Source organism: Salvelinus sp. IW2-2015, unplaced genomic scaffold (assembly GCF_002910315.2).
Source record: "Salvelinus sp. IW2-2015 unplaced genomic scaffold, ASM291031v2 Un_scaffold2133, whole genome shotgun sequence".
NCBI lineage: Eukaryota > Metazoa > Chordata > Actinopteri > Salmoniformes > Salmonidae > Salvelinus > Salvelinus sp. IW2-2015.
In genome coordinates this window covers 58836-71607 of record NW_019943467.1, presented here as the reverse complement: position 1 = coordinate 71607, position 12772 = coordinate 58836, and the positions used below count along the sequence as shown (strand labels likewise).

The 12772-nt window shown below is 48.9% G+C and overlaps 1 protein-coding gene across 1 annotated transcript in view; it reads left to right on the top strand.

Annotated features, from left to right (window-relative positions):
• The window catches only part of LOC112073052 (unconventional myosin-XVI-like), a gene marked incomplete at its 3' end in the record, with an annotated part of 197982 nt that overhangs the window by 132744 nt on the left and 52466 nt on the right, over positions 1-12772 (top strand). Inside the window, 3 exon segments of the mRNA XM_070440027.1 lie at positions 246-291; positions 294-320; positions 2776-2963. Of these exon segments, the coding sequence (XP_070296128.1) occupies positions 246-291; positions 294-320; positions 2776-2963 (261 nt within the window).

The following is a 12772-nucleotide window of genomic DNA, read 5'->3' as shown; positions in this document are numbered from 1 at the left end:
ACACACACACACACACACACCACACACACACCACACACAACACACAACACAACACACACACACACACACACACACACACACACACACACACACACACACACCACACACACACACACACACACACACACACACACCACACACACACCACACACACACACACACACACACACACAACACCACTCACATAACCTATGTTGTGTGTGTATATCTGTCATGTAATTGTCTGTCTGTTCTCTGATTGGTAGATGGCCTATGACCTCACAGGAACACTGGTGAAGAACAAGGACTCCCTCCCCAAAACCTGCTTCTTGTTCTGAAGTGTAAGTATCAGTCAAAACACAAACACACACCACACACACACACCCACACACCACACACACCCACACCACACACAAACACACACACACCACCCCCCCCCCCACACACACACAACACACACACACACACACCACACACACACCACACACACAACACACACACACACACACCACACACCAACACAACACACACCACACACACACACAACACAACCCATCCAACACACTAACAATCATCCATAAGCAATGTCTTTTATCCATAATCATGTCTATTAATGAATGGTGTGTGTGTTGATAGCAGCAGTAGTGTGTATATAATCTATTGAGGGTGGTCAAATGTGTGCTGGTGTTTTTGTGAGCAGAGAGGAGTAGGACAGGCAAGCATTGTGTCAGAGCCAGGACCAGCAATTTACTGTCTCGGGCTGATTACTATGATTGGCTGACATTTAAATAATGAGCCTAATCAAAGGCTTCGGAGATGGCTTTTTGTACTTTCCCTGTCTCCTCTCCCTGATTCATTCCATGTCTCTCTCCCTGTCTACTCCCTGTCTCCTCTCCTGTCTATTTCCCTGTCCTCTCCCTGTCTCTTTCCATGTCTCTCTCCCTGTCTCTCTCCCTGTCCATCTCCCTGACTCCTTCCTTGTCTCCTCTCCCTGTCTCTTTCCCTGTCTATCTCCCTGTCTATCTCCCTGTCCTCTCCCGTGTCTCTCTTCCTGTCTTTCTCCATGTCTACACTCCCTGTCTAATCTCCCTGTCTATCTCTGTCTCCTCTCCCTGTCTATATCAATGTCTATCTTACTGTCTCCTCTCCCTGTCTATTCCCTGTCTATCTCCCTGTCTCCTCCTCTCTGTTCTATCTCCCTGTCTATCTCCCTGTCTCCTTCCCTGTCTATATCAATGTCATCTCCCTGTCTATTATCCCTGTCTATTTCCCTGTCTATCTCCCTGTCTTTCTCCCTGTCTCATCTCCCTGTCTCTATCCCTGTCTGTCTCCCTGTCTCCTCTCCCTGTCTATATCAATGTCTATCTCCCTGTCTCCTCACTCTGTCTCTATCCTGTCTATATCAATGTCTATCTCCCTGTTTTCTCCCTGTCTCCTCTCCCTGTCTTCCTCTCCCTGTTTATCTCCCTGTCTCCTCACCCTGTCTCTTTCCCTGTCTATCTTCCCTGTCTTTCTCCCTGTCTCCTCTCCCTGTCTATCTTCCTGTCGATCTTCCTGTCTCCTCACCCTGTCTCTATCCCTGTCTCTTTCCCTGTCTATCTCACCTGTCTTTCTCAATGTCTCCGCTCCCTGTCTCATCTCCCTGTCTCTCCTCTTGTCTTCTCTCCCTGTCTCCTCCTCCGTCTCTTCTTCCTGTCTCCTCTTCCTGTCTCCTCTTCCCTGTCTCTTCTCCCTGTCTCCTCTCCATGTTTATCTTCCTGTCTCTCTCACTGTCTATCTCCCTGTCTCCTCGTTCTGTCTTCTCCCTGTCTCCTCTCCCTGTCTCTTTCCCTGTCTATCTCACTGTCTCGCTCCTGTCTTTCTCCCTGTCTCCACTCCCTGTCTCCTCTCCCTGGTCTTCTTCCCTGTTCACCTCTCCTTGTCTCCTCTCCCTGTCTTCTTCCCTGTCACCACTCCCTGTCTCCTCTCCCTGTCTCCTCTGCCTGTTTCTCTTTCATGTCTCTCTTCCTGTCTCTTCTCCTGTCTCTTTCCCTGGTCACCACTCCTCTCCCTGTCTCATCTCCCTGTCTCATCTCCCTGTATTTCTCTCTGTCTATGTCCCTGTCTCCTCTCCCTGTCTCTTTCCCTGTCTATGTCCCTGTCTCCTCTCCCTGTCTCTTTCCCTGTCTATGTCCCTGTCTCATCTCCCTGTCTACTCTCCCTGTCTCTTTTGTTCCTTTGTGCATATTTTGCAGAATGTACACACACATCAAAGGTCAAAGGGTAAAGGTGAAATGAGACAGCGGTGCTGGGGGTTATGGAGAGTGGTCTGTGGACCTCTGTAGTCAGGTGGTAGTGTTGGTGGTGATGATTACATAAATTAATAGACAATTACCTAGGAAAGCCACAGTCATTACACCCTACAACCAGTCTAGGAAATTCCTTTCAAGATTTCTCTCTCTCTCTCCCACACACACATGCCTGTCTCACAGAGCTGTTTGTTGTTGAGGGCTGCTCCACGTGTTCTGTGGCAGCATGCTCAACCTACTCTCTTATGGAGATGATTGTTTACATGCCTATTATTTTGCTCCAATCCCTCCCTCTCACTCCTCCTCTTTTTCCCTCCCTCCTTTCTTCCAATCATCCTTCTCCTTTTAATCTCCTCATGTCTCCTGTCTGCTTCCTTTCTCCTATCCTGCTCCCACTGCTCCTCTCCTCCAATCCTCTCCCTCTGATTTTCTTCCTCCCTCTTTCCCCTCCCCATCCCCTCCCCTCTCTCTCTCTCTCTCTCTCTCTCTCTGTGTGATCCCCTAACAGCCAGTGAGAGTGTGTTGGTGCAGCAGTTGTTCCAGTCCAAGCTGACCCAGACTGGGTCTCTGGTACCGGCCCAGGCCAGAATGGCTCTGAGAGGGCCCAAAGCAGCCCTGCTCCTTCACAGGATGTCATCCCACTCCAGCATCTCCCCAGCAGGCCACGAGCCCCAGAGGTACCTGGACCTCACCAAGGTACTAGACAATGACTACTATACCATATGACATGTAGTGTGTAGCATAGCATACCGCATACCCTCACCAAGGTATGGAGGACTAAGTGACATAACCATTTACGATATGACATACCATACATAGACATCCGGTCTGAGTGACTCAATAAGCAGTAGACAAGCCAGTGATAGCCCTAATAACTCATGAGCCATACCTACACCCCAACCTCTCCCAACAGCCACTCGGGTATTTATTTAGTACTCATCAATGGAACTTGTCCAGGTAAAATCAATAAGACCTCAGTTAAGTACCGCTAATCAGTGTGTCGGTTCACTACTTGGTGTACTAGTCAGCGTGATGTATTTTGACTTCACAGTCAATAGAAACAAAAAACAGCTTAAACCATCACTCATCAGAAACTCTAAGTTGGGCATCCCCCTTATGGTGATTGGCGGTTAGGGGAGTTGGGGATGACTAATGTTGAAAGCAGGATATGTCCATGTCTGTGACACACTCTGTTGGAAGCTGGGGGTTCCGATTGGAATAGTAGCAGGCGGGCACACACACACACACACACACACACACACACACACACACACACACACACACACACTGCGAGACGCTGTCAACCTGCGGTAGCCACTGTCTTCCTCGATCAGCGCTGTCATCTTTCCCTGTCACCAGCTCCCTGTCTCCTCTCCCTGGTCTCGATCTGCACTGTGCTGACTTTCCATGTCATCTCTTCCTGTCGATCCTCTAAGAGCGCCAGGAGATGGGTAGTCGATTGTCAGCCTACGATGCGAGCCAGTACCACGTGATTTTCGATACATATACTCCCTAGTGACGTACCTGCTAGATATGAACCGAGCTTCTGCTTTCACATATGTCATACTCTCGAGACTGGTGAGCACTGCCATGAGACGTCGACGTCATCTCCGTGCTCACGTGATGAGTCTCGACGAGTGACCTCCGAGCGAGAGACGTGAGTCGATGAGTGAGAGAGCCACTGAGGAATACTGAATCTGGCGAGATGGTACTATATTCCTGGTATTTCGACGACCTGAGGTCTCCTGCATCGAGACCTGTCTATCTACCTGTCTAGAAAGACTTCCTGTCTAGACACCTGATGCAGAGAAGAGCAGATAGTTCCTCCTGTCACCTTTAAGTAACGTATTCTCATTCTATTGCGCTGTGCGTCTGGACCATTGTGTGTCGTTTTTTACTGTACTGTGTGGTATCTTCTCCCACTAAGGTATTAACAATAATACATTTTCAATCTTTGCGCATGTCAATAACGGTCTATTGAACTTCTAATGGTTTATCTCATTCTGACAGGGCCTGTTTACTCCTCGCTTCCTGAGTAGAGAGAGATCAGATGAGACAACGGATGAGAGAGAGCTACCGCTGGAAGGATACTCCGTCTCGACCTGATAGCGTGTTCGGTGCGGCGTTTAATCAGGCCATATAAAGGAGACCTGGATCGAGTATGGACTCGACCAGTGGGGATGGTCTCCTCTCCTTTCTCGCTCAGGACCTGTGCCGGCTGCTGCGGATGGTTATTCTTACCTCTTAGTATCGCTTTCCTCTACCTGTTAATTATGCTAAATTTTTCCATTATGAGTTTACGTGCTCACGTCTTTCGCCTGAGCTGTGGCTGTGTCGACTACAAACCCATGTTACGCAGTCCTCCATTGAGTGCCATGACTAAATCACATACAGCCCAGCTTATTTAATATTATTCACCTTTGCTGTACTTTCCATAATTCATCTTCCCTGCTCTTTGCCATCCTGGATGGGTCAATGGACCGTAAATTCCTCCAGTTGCTGTCATGCAGGAGCTATGCCTCTTTCCGCCATTGTGAACACGCTTCAGTCCCATCACTTTATGCCTGCACACCACTGCCCACACACTACCATCACGATCTATGACACCCTCGATCAGACCCAAGCCCACACAGCATCCACCCAGATGCAGTACCATCCTCAGATAGCCCACTCAGAAGCGTAGACCTACCGATCAGATACGCACACTCACGTACGACATCACTCTCAGCACCACACAGATGTCTCACTCACTAGTACACCAATCACAGACAGAGCATCACTCCGTCTCACACCCCAGGATCGACTACTCCATCCACCACACTACAGCACCACCAGCCATCTGCACTACCTAGACCAGTCCACTCTCAGACAGTTACTCCTCCACTCCAGCCCATCGGATCCACCTCCATTACACACCTCATACGTGCGGCTAACATGACTGTCAATCGTCGTATATTCCTGTCATTTGACACTCTCGTGCTCTTACTCTCCCATAGATAGCTTATTACTATCGCCTTGGCCGTTCCACCTTTGACCGTGCCTAATGTAACAACATGTCTTATCGCTCGCTCACCGCTCCCGATACTCCATCAATGCATGGACTGAGAGAGATTAGCATGCAGACCTTAGTCACCGTGTCTATCTTTCATTGTATAACTATGTCTCCCTTTTCGTCATATCCGGGCAGTGTGTGACGTTCCTCAAGTCACCTAGAATGCTCCGTGCTCTCTGTCAATCGTGTGCGCGCTGTCTGCGCGTGCTCGGCCTTTCCACACTGATCATCCGCGCGTAGCCACATGACAATAAAAATGGCTCGCACTTGTGCGTGTGGCACTCGCCTCTCCTTGTCATATCCAATCTCCCTGATTCCTGCGTCGCCTGTCTAGTCTGGTCATGTCGGTCCGTCTCGCCTGTGTGCGTTAATCTTCATGTCGTCCTGCTCCCTGTCTATGCTCGCCTGTTGCTCCTCCTAATCCTTGGCTGCGTGTGTGCGGCGCTGGTCTATCTTCATGTCTCCGGTTGCGTCTGGCGGCTTGCTGTATTTCGGTCCCTTGTGCTGTCTTGGCTTCGTTGGCCTGTCTCTGTCCCTGTCGTAGTGGTGTGGTCTCCTGTCTGTTCGAGGTCTCCCTGTCTTCATCTCCCTGTCGTGGTGCTAGTGTGGTGCTCGTCGCTGTGTTGGTGTATTGGTTGTGCTTTGGCTGTGTCTGGATGTGGGCGTGCCTCGTGTTCGTCCTGCCTCTCCCTGTGCCTCGTTTTTCCCGTGGTTCTTATGGTCCCTGTTCTCTCTCCGTCTTCTTTTCCCTGTCTATGTCCCTGTTCTCATCTCCATGTCTGTATCTGCGTTCGCCTGTCTCTTTTAGTTCCTTTGTGCATATTGTGCAGAATGGTACACACACATTTCAAAGTCCAATAGGGGTGTAAAGGTGAAATGAGACAGCGGTGCTGGGTTATGTGTGATGGAGTGTGTAGTTGTGTGCCCGGCCCTGGATCTGTGGACCTCTGTAGTCAGCGTGACAGTGGTAGTGTGCCGATGCGATGGATTACAATGGAACCCACATTACTACGACAAAGTTACTCTAGGATCCAAAAGCACGCAAGCGAAGTTCATTACAGCCCTACATACCAGTCTGAGTGCGCCAACAGACAATTACCTTTTCAAGATTTGCTCTCTCTCATCTTACTCCTGCATTTCACCACACATGGATCTCAGTCGATCTTCACACCGAACGCTGCTCTCCCTAGTATGCCTGTGCCAGATCGACGCCGACTCATACGCGAGCGGGGTGATTTGCCCCAACTTTTTAGATGTTTCTGATGAGTGATGGTTAAGCAGTTTTTTTGTCTAGGTGACCCGTGTGAAGCGTCAAAAATACATCACCCCAGCCTGAACCTATACACAAATTTACGTTGAGACCCCGACACTCACTTTGCAATATAGCCGGTACCTTCTAACTGTGGCCACTATTACCATGGTAGGAGTTCCATGATGGATGATGAGTACCTAAAAAAGAGGGAGTGGAGGTGGTGTGGGATCGTCCCGGAGGCTATGAATGTGAAGGGCGTCCAGGGTCAGTCATCTTGACTTATGGATGTAGCGCGATACCAGTCGAGAGAGTGCAGGGCCATCCAGCGGGAAAGGATAAGTCGGTACCACTCGAAGGGATGGCGGCTCCTCTTTGATTTTCCCGTCCTCCGGGACCACACGTATCCTAGTGCCATAGGTCCGAAGTAGCTATGTCATAACCTCGGCGGTGGATGGTCACTACTTTGGTTCCAATGGTGGGCTGGCGCGGTGGACAATATGTGCTGGCGGCCGGTGGTCAAGTGGCTGGGTGCAGGCGTGTCTCTCCCGTATTGCTGCTGGGCTCGAGCAATGGCTCGCTGCCGGTGTCCATCCTCCCCGATCCAAACTGACGGACTTTTCGTGGAGAACGCGACCTAACAACCATCCGTTAATCGGCCACTATAACCAGGATGCAACGCCAGAGCGATGAGAGCCGCCTGCAGAGGTGCCGATGGTCTCTCTCTCTGCTCTCCGCTGTGGATGGGGAGGCGGGGGAGGCGAAAGAGGGGGTAGGAGAATCAGAGTGAGGGAGAGGAGATTGAGAGAGGGTATAGCAATTATCAGCGAGAGAGAGCTAGAGCATTGTGAAGCAAAAAAAGAAACAGAACAAAAAAATATAGTGATATAAAAAAATATAACCCCGCCCTAACAGCCAGTGAGAGTGTGTTGGTGCAGCAGTTGTTCAAGTCCAAGCTGACCAGACTGGGTCTCGGTACCGGCCCAGGCCAGAATGGCTCTGAGAGAGGCCCAAAGCAGCCCTGCTCCTTCACAGGATGTCATCCCACTCCAGCATCTCCCCAGCAGGCCACGAGCCCCAGAAGTACCTGGACCTCACCAAGGACTAGACAATGACTACTATACCATATGACATGTAGTGTGTAGCATAGCATACCGCATACCCTCACCAAGGTATGGAGGACTAAGTGACATAACCATTTACGATATGACATACCATACATAGACATCCGGTCTGAGTGACTAATAAGCAGTAGACAAGCCAGTGATAGCCCTAATAACTCATGAGCCATACCTACACCCCAACCTCTCCCAACAGCCACTCGGGTATTTATAGTACTCATCAATGGAACTTGTCCAGGTAAAATCAATAAGACCTCAGTTAAGTACCGCTAATCAGTGTGTCGGTTCACTACTTGGTGTACTAGTCAGCGTGATGTATTTTGACTTCACAGTCAATAGAAAAAAAAAACTGCTTAAACCATCACTCATCAGAAACTCTAAGTTGGGCATCCCCCTTATGGTGATTGGCGGTTAGGGAGTTGGGGATACTAATGTTGAAAGCAGGATATGTCCATGTCTGTGACACACTCTGTTGGAAGCTGGGGGTTCCGATTGAATAGTAGCAGGCGGGCACACACACACACACACAACACACACACACACACACACACACACGCCGCACGCACGCACCCCCCCCCCAAACCACCACACACACACACACACACACACACACACACACACACACACAACACACACACACACACACACACACACACACACACACACACACACACCACACACACACACACACACATACACACACACACACACACACAAAGTATGTGGTAAGAGAGTACCATATCCATTTTTCATGCCGTTTTAAGGGTACCACAACCAAACACCCCTCTGTTCGAAATATTCTGTTCTTACAATGATGCCAGATAACTTCCCGCTGGAGGACTTTATAACTTCTACTAGATCTTCTCTATCCTCCTCAATTCAAAGGGCTTTATTGGCATGGGAAACATATGTTTACATTGCCAAGCAATGGAAATAGCCAAAGCATTCAACACTTCAATTCTACAGTAATAGGGCAGTAACTAGTAGTAGAACACGATGTGGTCTGTGTCTGTCTGTGTGTCTGTGGTCTGTCTGTGTCTGTGTCTGTGTCTGTGTGTGTGTGTGTGTGTCTGTTGTGTCTGTGTGTCTGTCTGTGTCTGTGTCTGTGTGTCTGTGTGTCTGTGTGTCTGTGTGTCTGTCTGTGTGTCTGTCTGTGTGTTCTGTCTGTGTGTCTGTCGTGTGTGTCTGTCTGTGTGTCTGTCTGTTTGTGTCTGTCTGTGTGTGTGTTGTGGTGTGTGCACTGCATAATGTGCTGAAGGCGTGTTACAGGACGAAGCATACTCCTATACAGAAGCTGATGGATTTACGTCCATCATCATAGATATTATAATGCAGAATGATAATAATAATAACTGGCTTTGATTTAGTCATGGACTCATAGGACTGCGTAACGTGGCTGTGTCCACAGCACAGTCAACCAACTAGCACTATTAATATTCACTATTCAAAGCTATCTAATAACACCATCCCCCCGTCCTCCCTTCCTCCTCTCTCTCTCTCTCCCTCTCCCTCTCTCTCTTCTCTCCCTTCCTCCCTCTCTCTCTCTCTTTCTCTCTGTCTCTCTCTCCCCCTGTCAATTTAACTTAGTTCAATAGACGTTATTGACATGGCAAGTTAAATTATTTTACTTGTCAAAGTACACATACAGTAAAACAACAGTGGTCGACCAACAGCAATAATAATACTTATTATCTCTCTCTCTCTCTCTCTCTCTCTCTCTCTCTCTCTCTCTCTCTCTCTCTCTCTCTCTCTCTCTCTCTCTCTCTCTCTCTCTCTTCTCTCTCCTCTCTCTCTCTCTTCTCTATCTTTATCTCTCTCTTTATCTCTCTCTCTCTCTCTCTCTCTCTCTCTCTCTCTCTCTCTCTTCTCTCTCTCTTCTCTCTCTCTCTCTCTCTCTCTCTCTCTCCTCTCTCTCTCTCTCTCTCTCTCTCTCTCTCTTCTTCACCTTCACCTCTTTCTCTCTCTCACACTCTTGAAGAAGAAGGAGCGACCTCTTCCTGCAGAGACTGGAGGAGGTGTGGTCCAGTTTACGGTCGCTGTTGCAGCTACGGGTAAGCAGTTAGCACAACACTGGACCAAACCTCAACCATAACCCAAACACTTTTCTCCAGTAGGGATCCAGTCAGCCTCAACCCAAAACAATAATGTCATTTCTACCTCTCTAGCTGACCCTGACCATGGCCCTGTCTGCATATGAGTGCTTGCCTCTGGTCAAGGTAGTGCACGTATAGGGAATAGGTGGTCATTTGGATGCAACCCCTGACCCCTGACCCCTGATCTTCTGAACCACAACAAATGACAAAAGACGTCTATAAAATGTGGGTAGTAATCTGTAGTTGATCCATTGTGAAACAACATTCATTTTAGATGGATCCCCAAAGTGCAAAACCAGATCACACTCCAATGGCCATATCACTAAACCAAGTGTGATGTGGTGTAACATAGATGTAGCGCTGGTTGTGAGTGATGGGGGTTTGAATGAGGGCAGTGTGGTGCCTGCCAGACCGAACTGTGGTCTAACAGTGATAGAGAGAAGGAGGATTAGGAGAGGAGGAAGGAAGGGGGGAAGCGAGAGAGAGAGGAGAGGAGAGGAGAGAGAGACGGAGAGAGGAGAGAGAGAGAGAGAGAAGAGAAGAGAGAGAGAGAGAGAGAAGAGAAGAGAGAGACGAGAGAGGGAGAGGGAGAGGGGAGAGGGAGAGGGAGAGGGAGAGGGAGAGGGACGAGGAGGAGAAGGAGAGAGAGAAGAGGGGAAAGGAGAGGAGGGAGAAGGAGAGAGAGAGGAGAGAGAGGAGGGCGGGAGAAGGAGAGAGAGAGGAGAGAAAGGAGAGGGGGAAGGAGAGAAGGAGAGGGGAGAAGGAGAGAGAGAAGAGGGGAAAGGAGAGGGAGGAGAAGGAGAGAGAGAGGAGAGGGGGAGAAGGAAGAGGAGAGGTGAGAGAATAGAGTGTGGGATGAAGAATCACGCTGTACCCAGCCAAGCATAAAGCCCTCTGAATGTATGAATGAACAATGAACAACGGGACTGTGTGTGTGTGTTTGTGGATTGTGGTGTCTGAACGTTATGGCTAGCAGTACAGTAGCCTACTAATACACACGTACAGTTTACAGAGCGGATGTCATTTAAGGAGTGGCTAAGAAAACAGAAATGTGTGTGTGGCTGTGTTCGAGTGGCGCCGGTGATTTAGTGTTCTGAGAAACACACTCACCCAGCCGTTAGTCAGGGTAAAGAGGCCTTTGTATTGCTGTGTCCCTACGAGGCAACACACCTAACCAATCAGACTACTTCATCACCACACATACGAACATGACATTCACTCCTCACTCACTGTTGTCTTGGACGACCGCTGACCACACCAAGGGAACCCGCCATGACACCCCCCTTCAAGACCACCACAACACCACACACACCACACACACACACACACACCTTCACCTTCCTCTGTGTGGAGAAGTTATGCGTTCAGTTGAGTCCTTAAGAGCTCTACTGTACACACAGTACTTGCCAGGCCTATAGATCTCTCTGAATAATTTTACATAAGATACAGAAAGGGAAGTCTATACATTGAACAAAGCATAGACAGTGGTCTACGAAGTTGCCGACTTCGAATATGTTGCCACAGTATGGCATCAAATGGGTGAGGAACTAGCCAGGTTGAGGAAACTAGGGCCCAGGTTGAGGAACTAGCCCAGGTTGAGGAACAGCCCAGGATGAGGAACTAGCCCAGGTTGAGGACTTGCCAGTTGAGTAACTAGGCCCAGGTGAGGAACTTAGCCCAGGTATGAGGAACTAGCCCAGGATTGGAGGAACTAAGCCCAGGTTGAGGAACTAGCCCAGGTTGAGGAACTAGCCAGGATGAGGAACTATTCCAGATTGAGGAACTATTCCAGGTTGAGGAACTATCCAGGTTGAGGAACTAGCAGGTTGAGGAACTAGCCCAGGTTGAGGAAACTGTAGCCAGGTTGAGGAAAACTTATTCCAGGTTGAGGAACTATTCCAGGTTGAGGAACTAGCCCAGGTTGAGGAAACTATTCCAGGTTGAGGAACTTAGCCCAGTTGAGGAACTATTCCAGGTTGAGGAACTATTCCAGGTTGAGGATACTAGAACTAGCCAGGTTGAGGAACTATGCCAGGTTGAGGAAACTATTCCAGGTTGAACTAGCCAGGTTGAGGAACTATTTCCAGGTTGAGGAACTACTCAGGTTGAGGAACTATTCCAGGTTGAGGAACTAGCCCAGGTTTAGAAACTACTCCAGGTTGAGGAACTATTCCAGGTTGAGGAACTAGCCCAGGTTGAGGAACTATTCCAGGTTGAGGAACTATTCCAGGTTGAGGAACTAGCCCAGGATGAGGAACTATTCCAGGTTGAGGAACTATCCAGGTTGAGAAACTATTCCAGGTTGAGAAACTTATCCAGGTTGAGGAACTATCCCAGGTTGAGGAACTATTCCAGGTTGAGGAACTATTCCAGGTTGAGGAATTATTCCAGGTTGAGGAACTATTCCAGGTTGAGGAACTATTCCAGGTTGAGGAACTAGCCCAGGTTGAGGAACTATTCCAGGTTGAGGAACTACTCCAGGTTGAGGAACTTTTCCAGGTTGAGGAACTATTCCAGGTTGAGGAACTAGCCCAGGTTGAGGAACTATTCCAGGTTGAGGAACTATTCCAGGTTGAGGAACTATCCAGGTTGAGGAACTAGCCCAGGTTGAGAACTATTCCAGGTTGAGGAACTACTCCAGGTTGAGGAACTATTCCAGGTTGAGGAACTATTCCAGGTTGAGGAACTAGCCCAGGATGAGGAACTAGCCCAGGTTGAGAAACATTCCAGGTTGAGGAACTATTCCAGGTTGAGGATCTATTCCAGGAGATTCAGGTTGAGAACTATTCCAGGTTGAGGAACTACTCCAGGTTGGGAAACTATTCCAGGTTGAGGAACTATTCCAGGTGAGGAACATTCCAGGTTGAGGAACTATTCCAGGTTGAGAACTATTCCAGTTGAGGAACTATTCCAGGTTGAGGAACTATTCCAGGTTGAGGAACTATTCCAGGTTGAGGAACTATTCCAGGTTGAGGAACTATCCATTATTG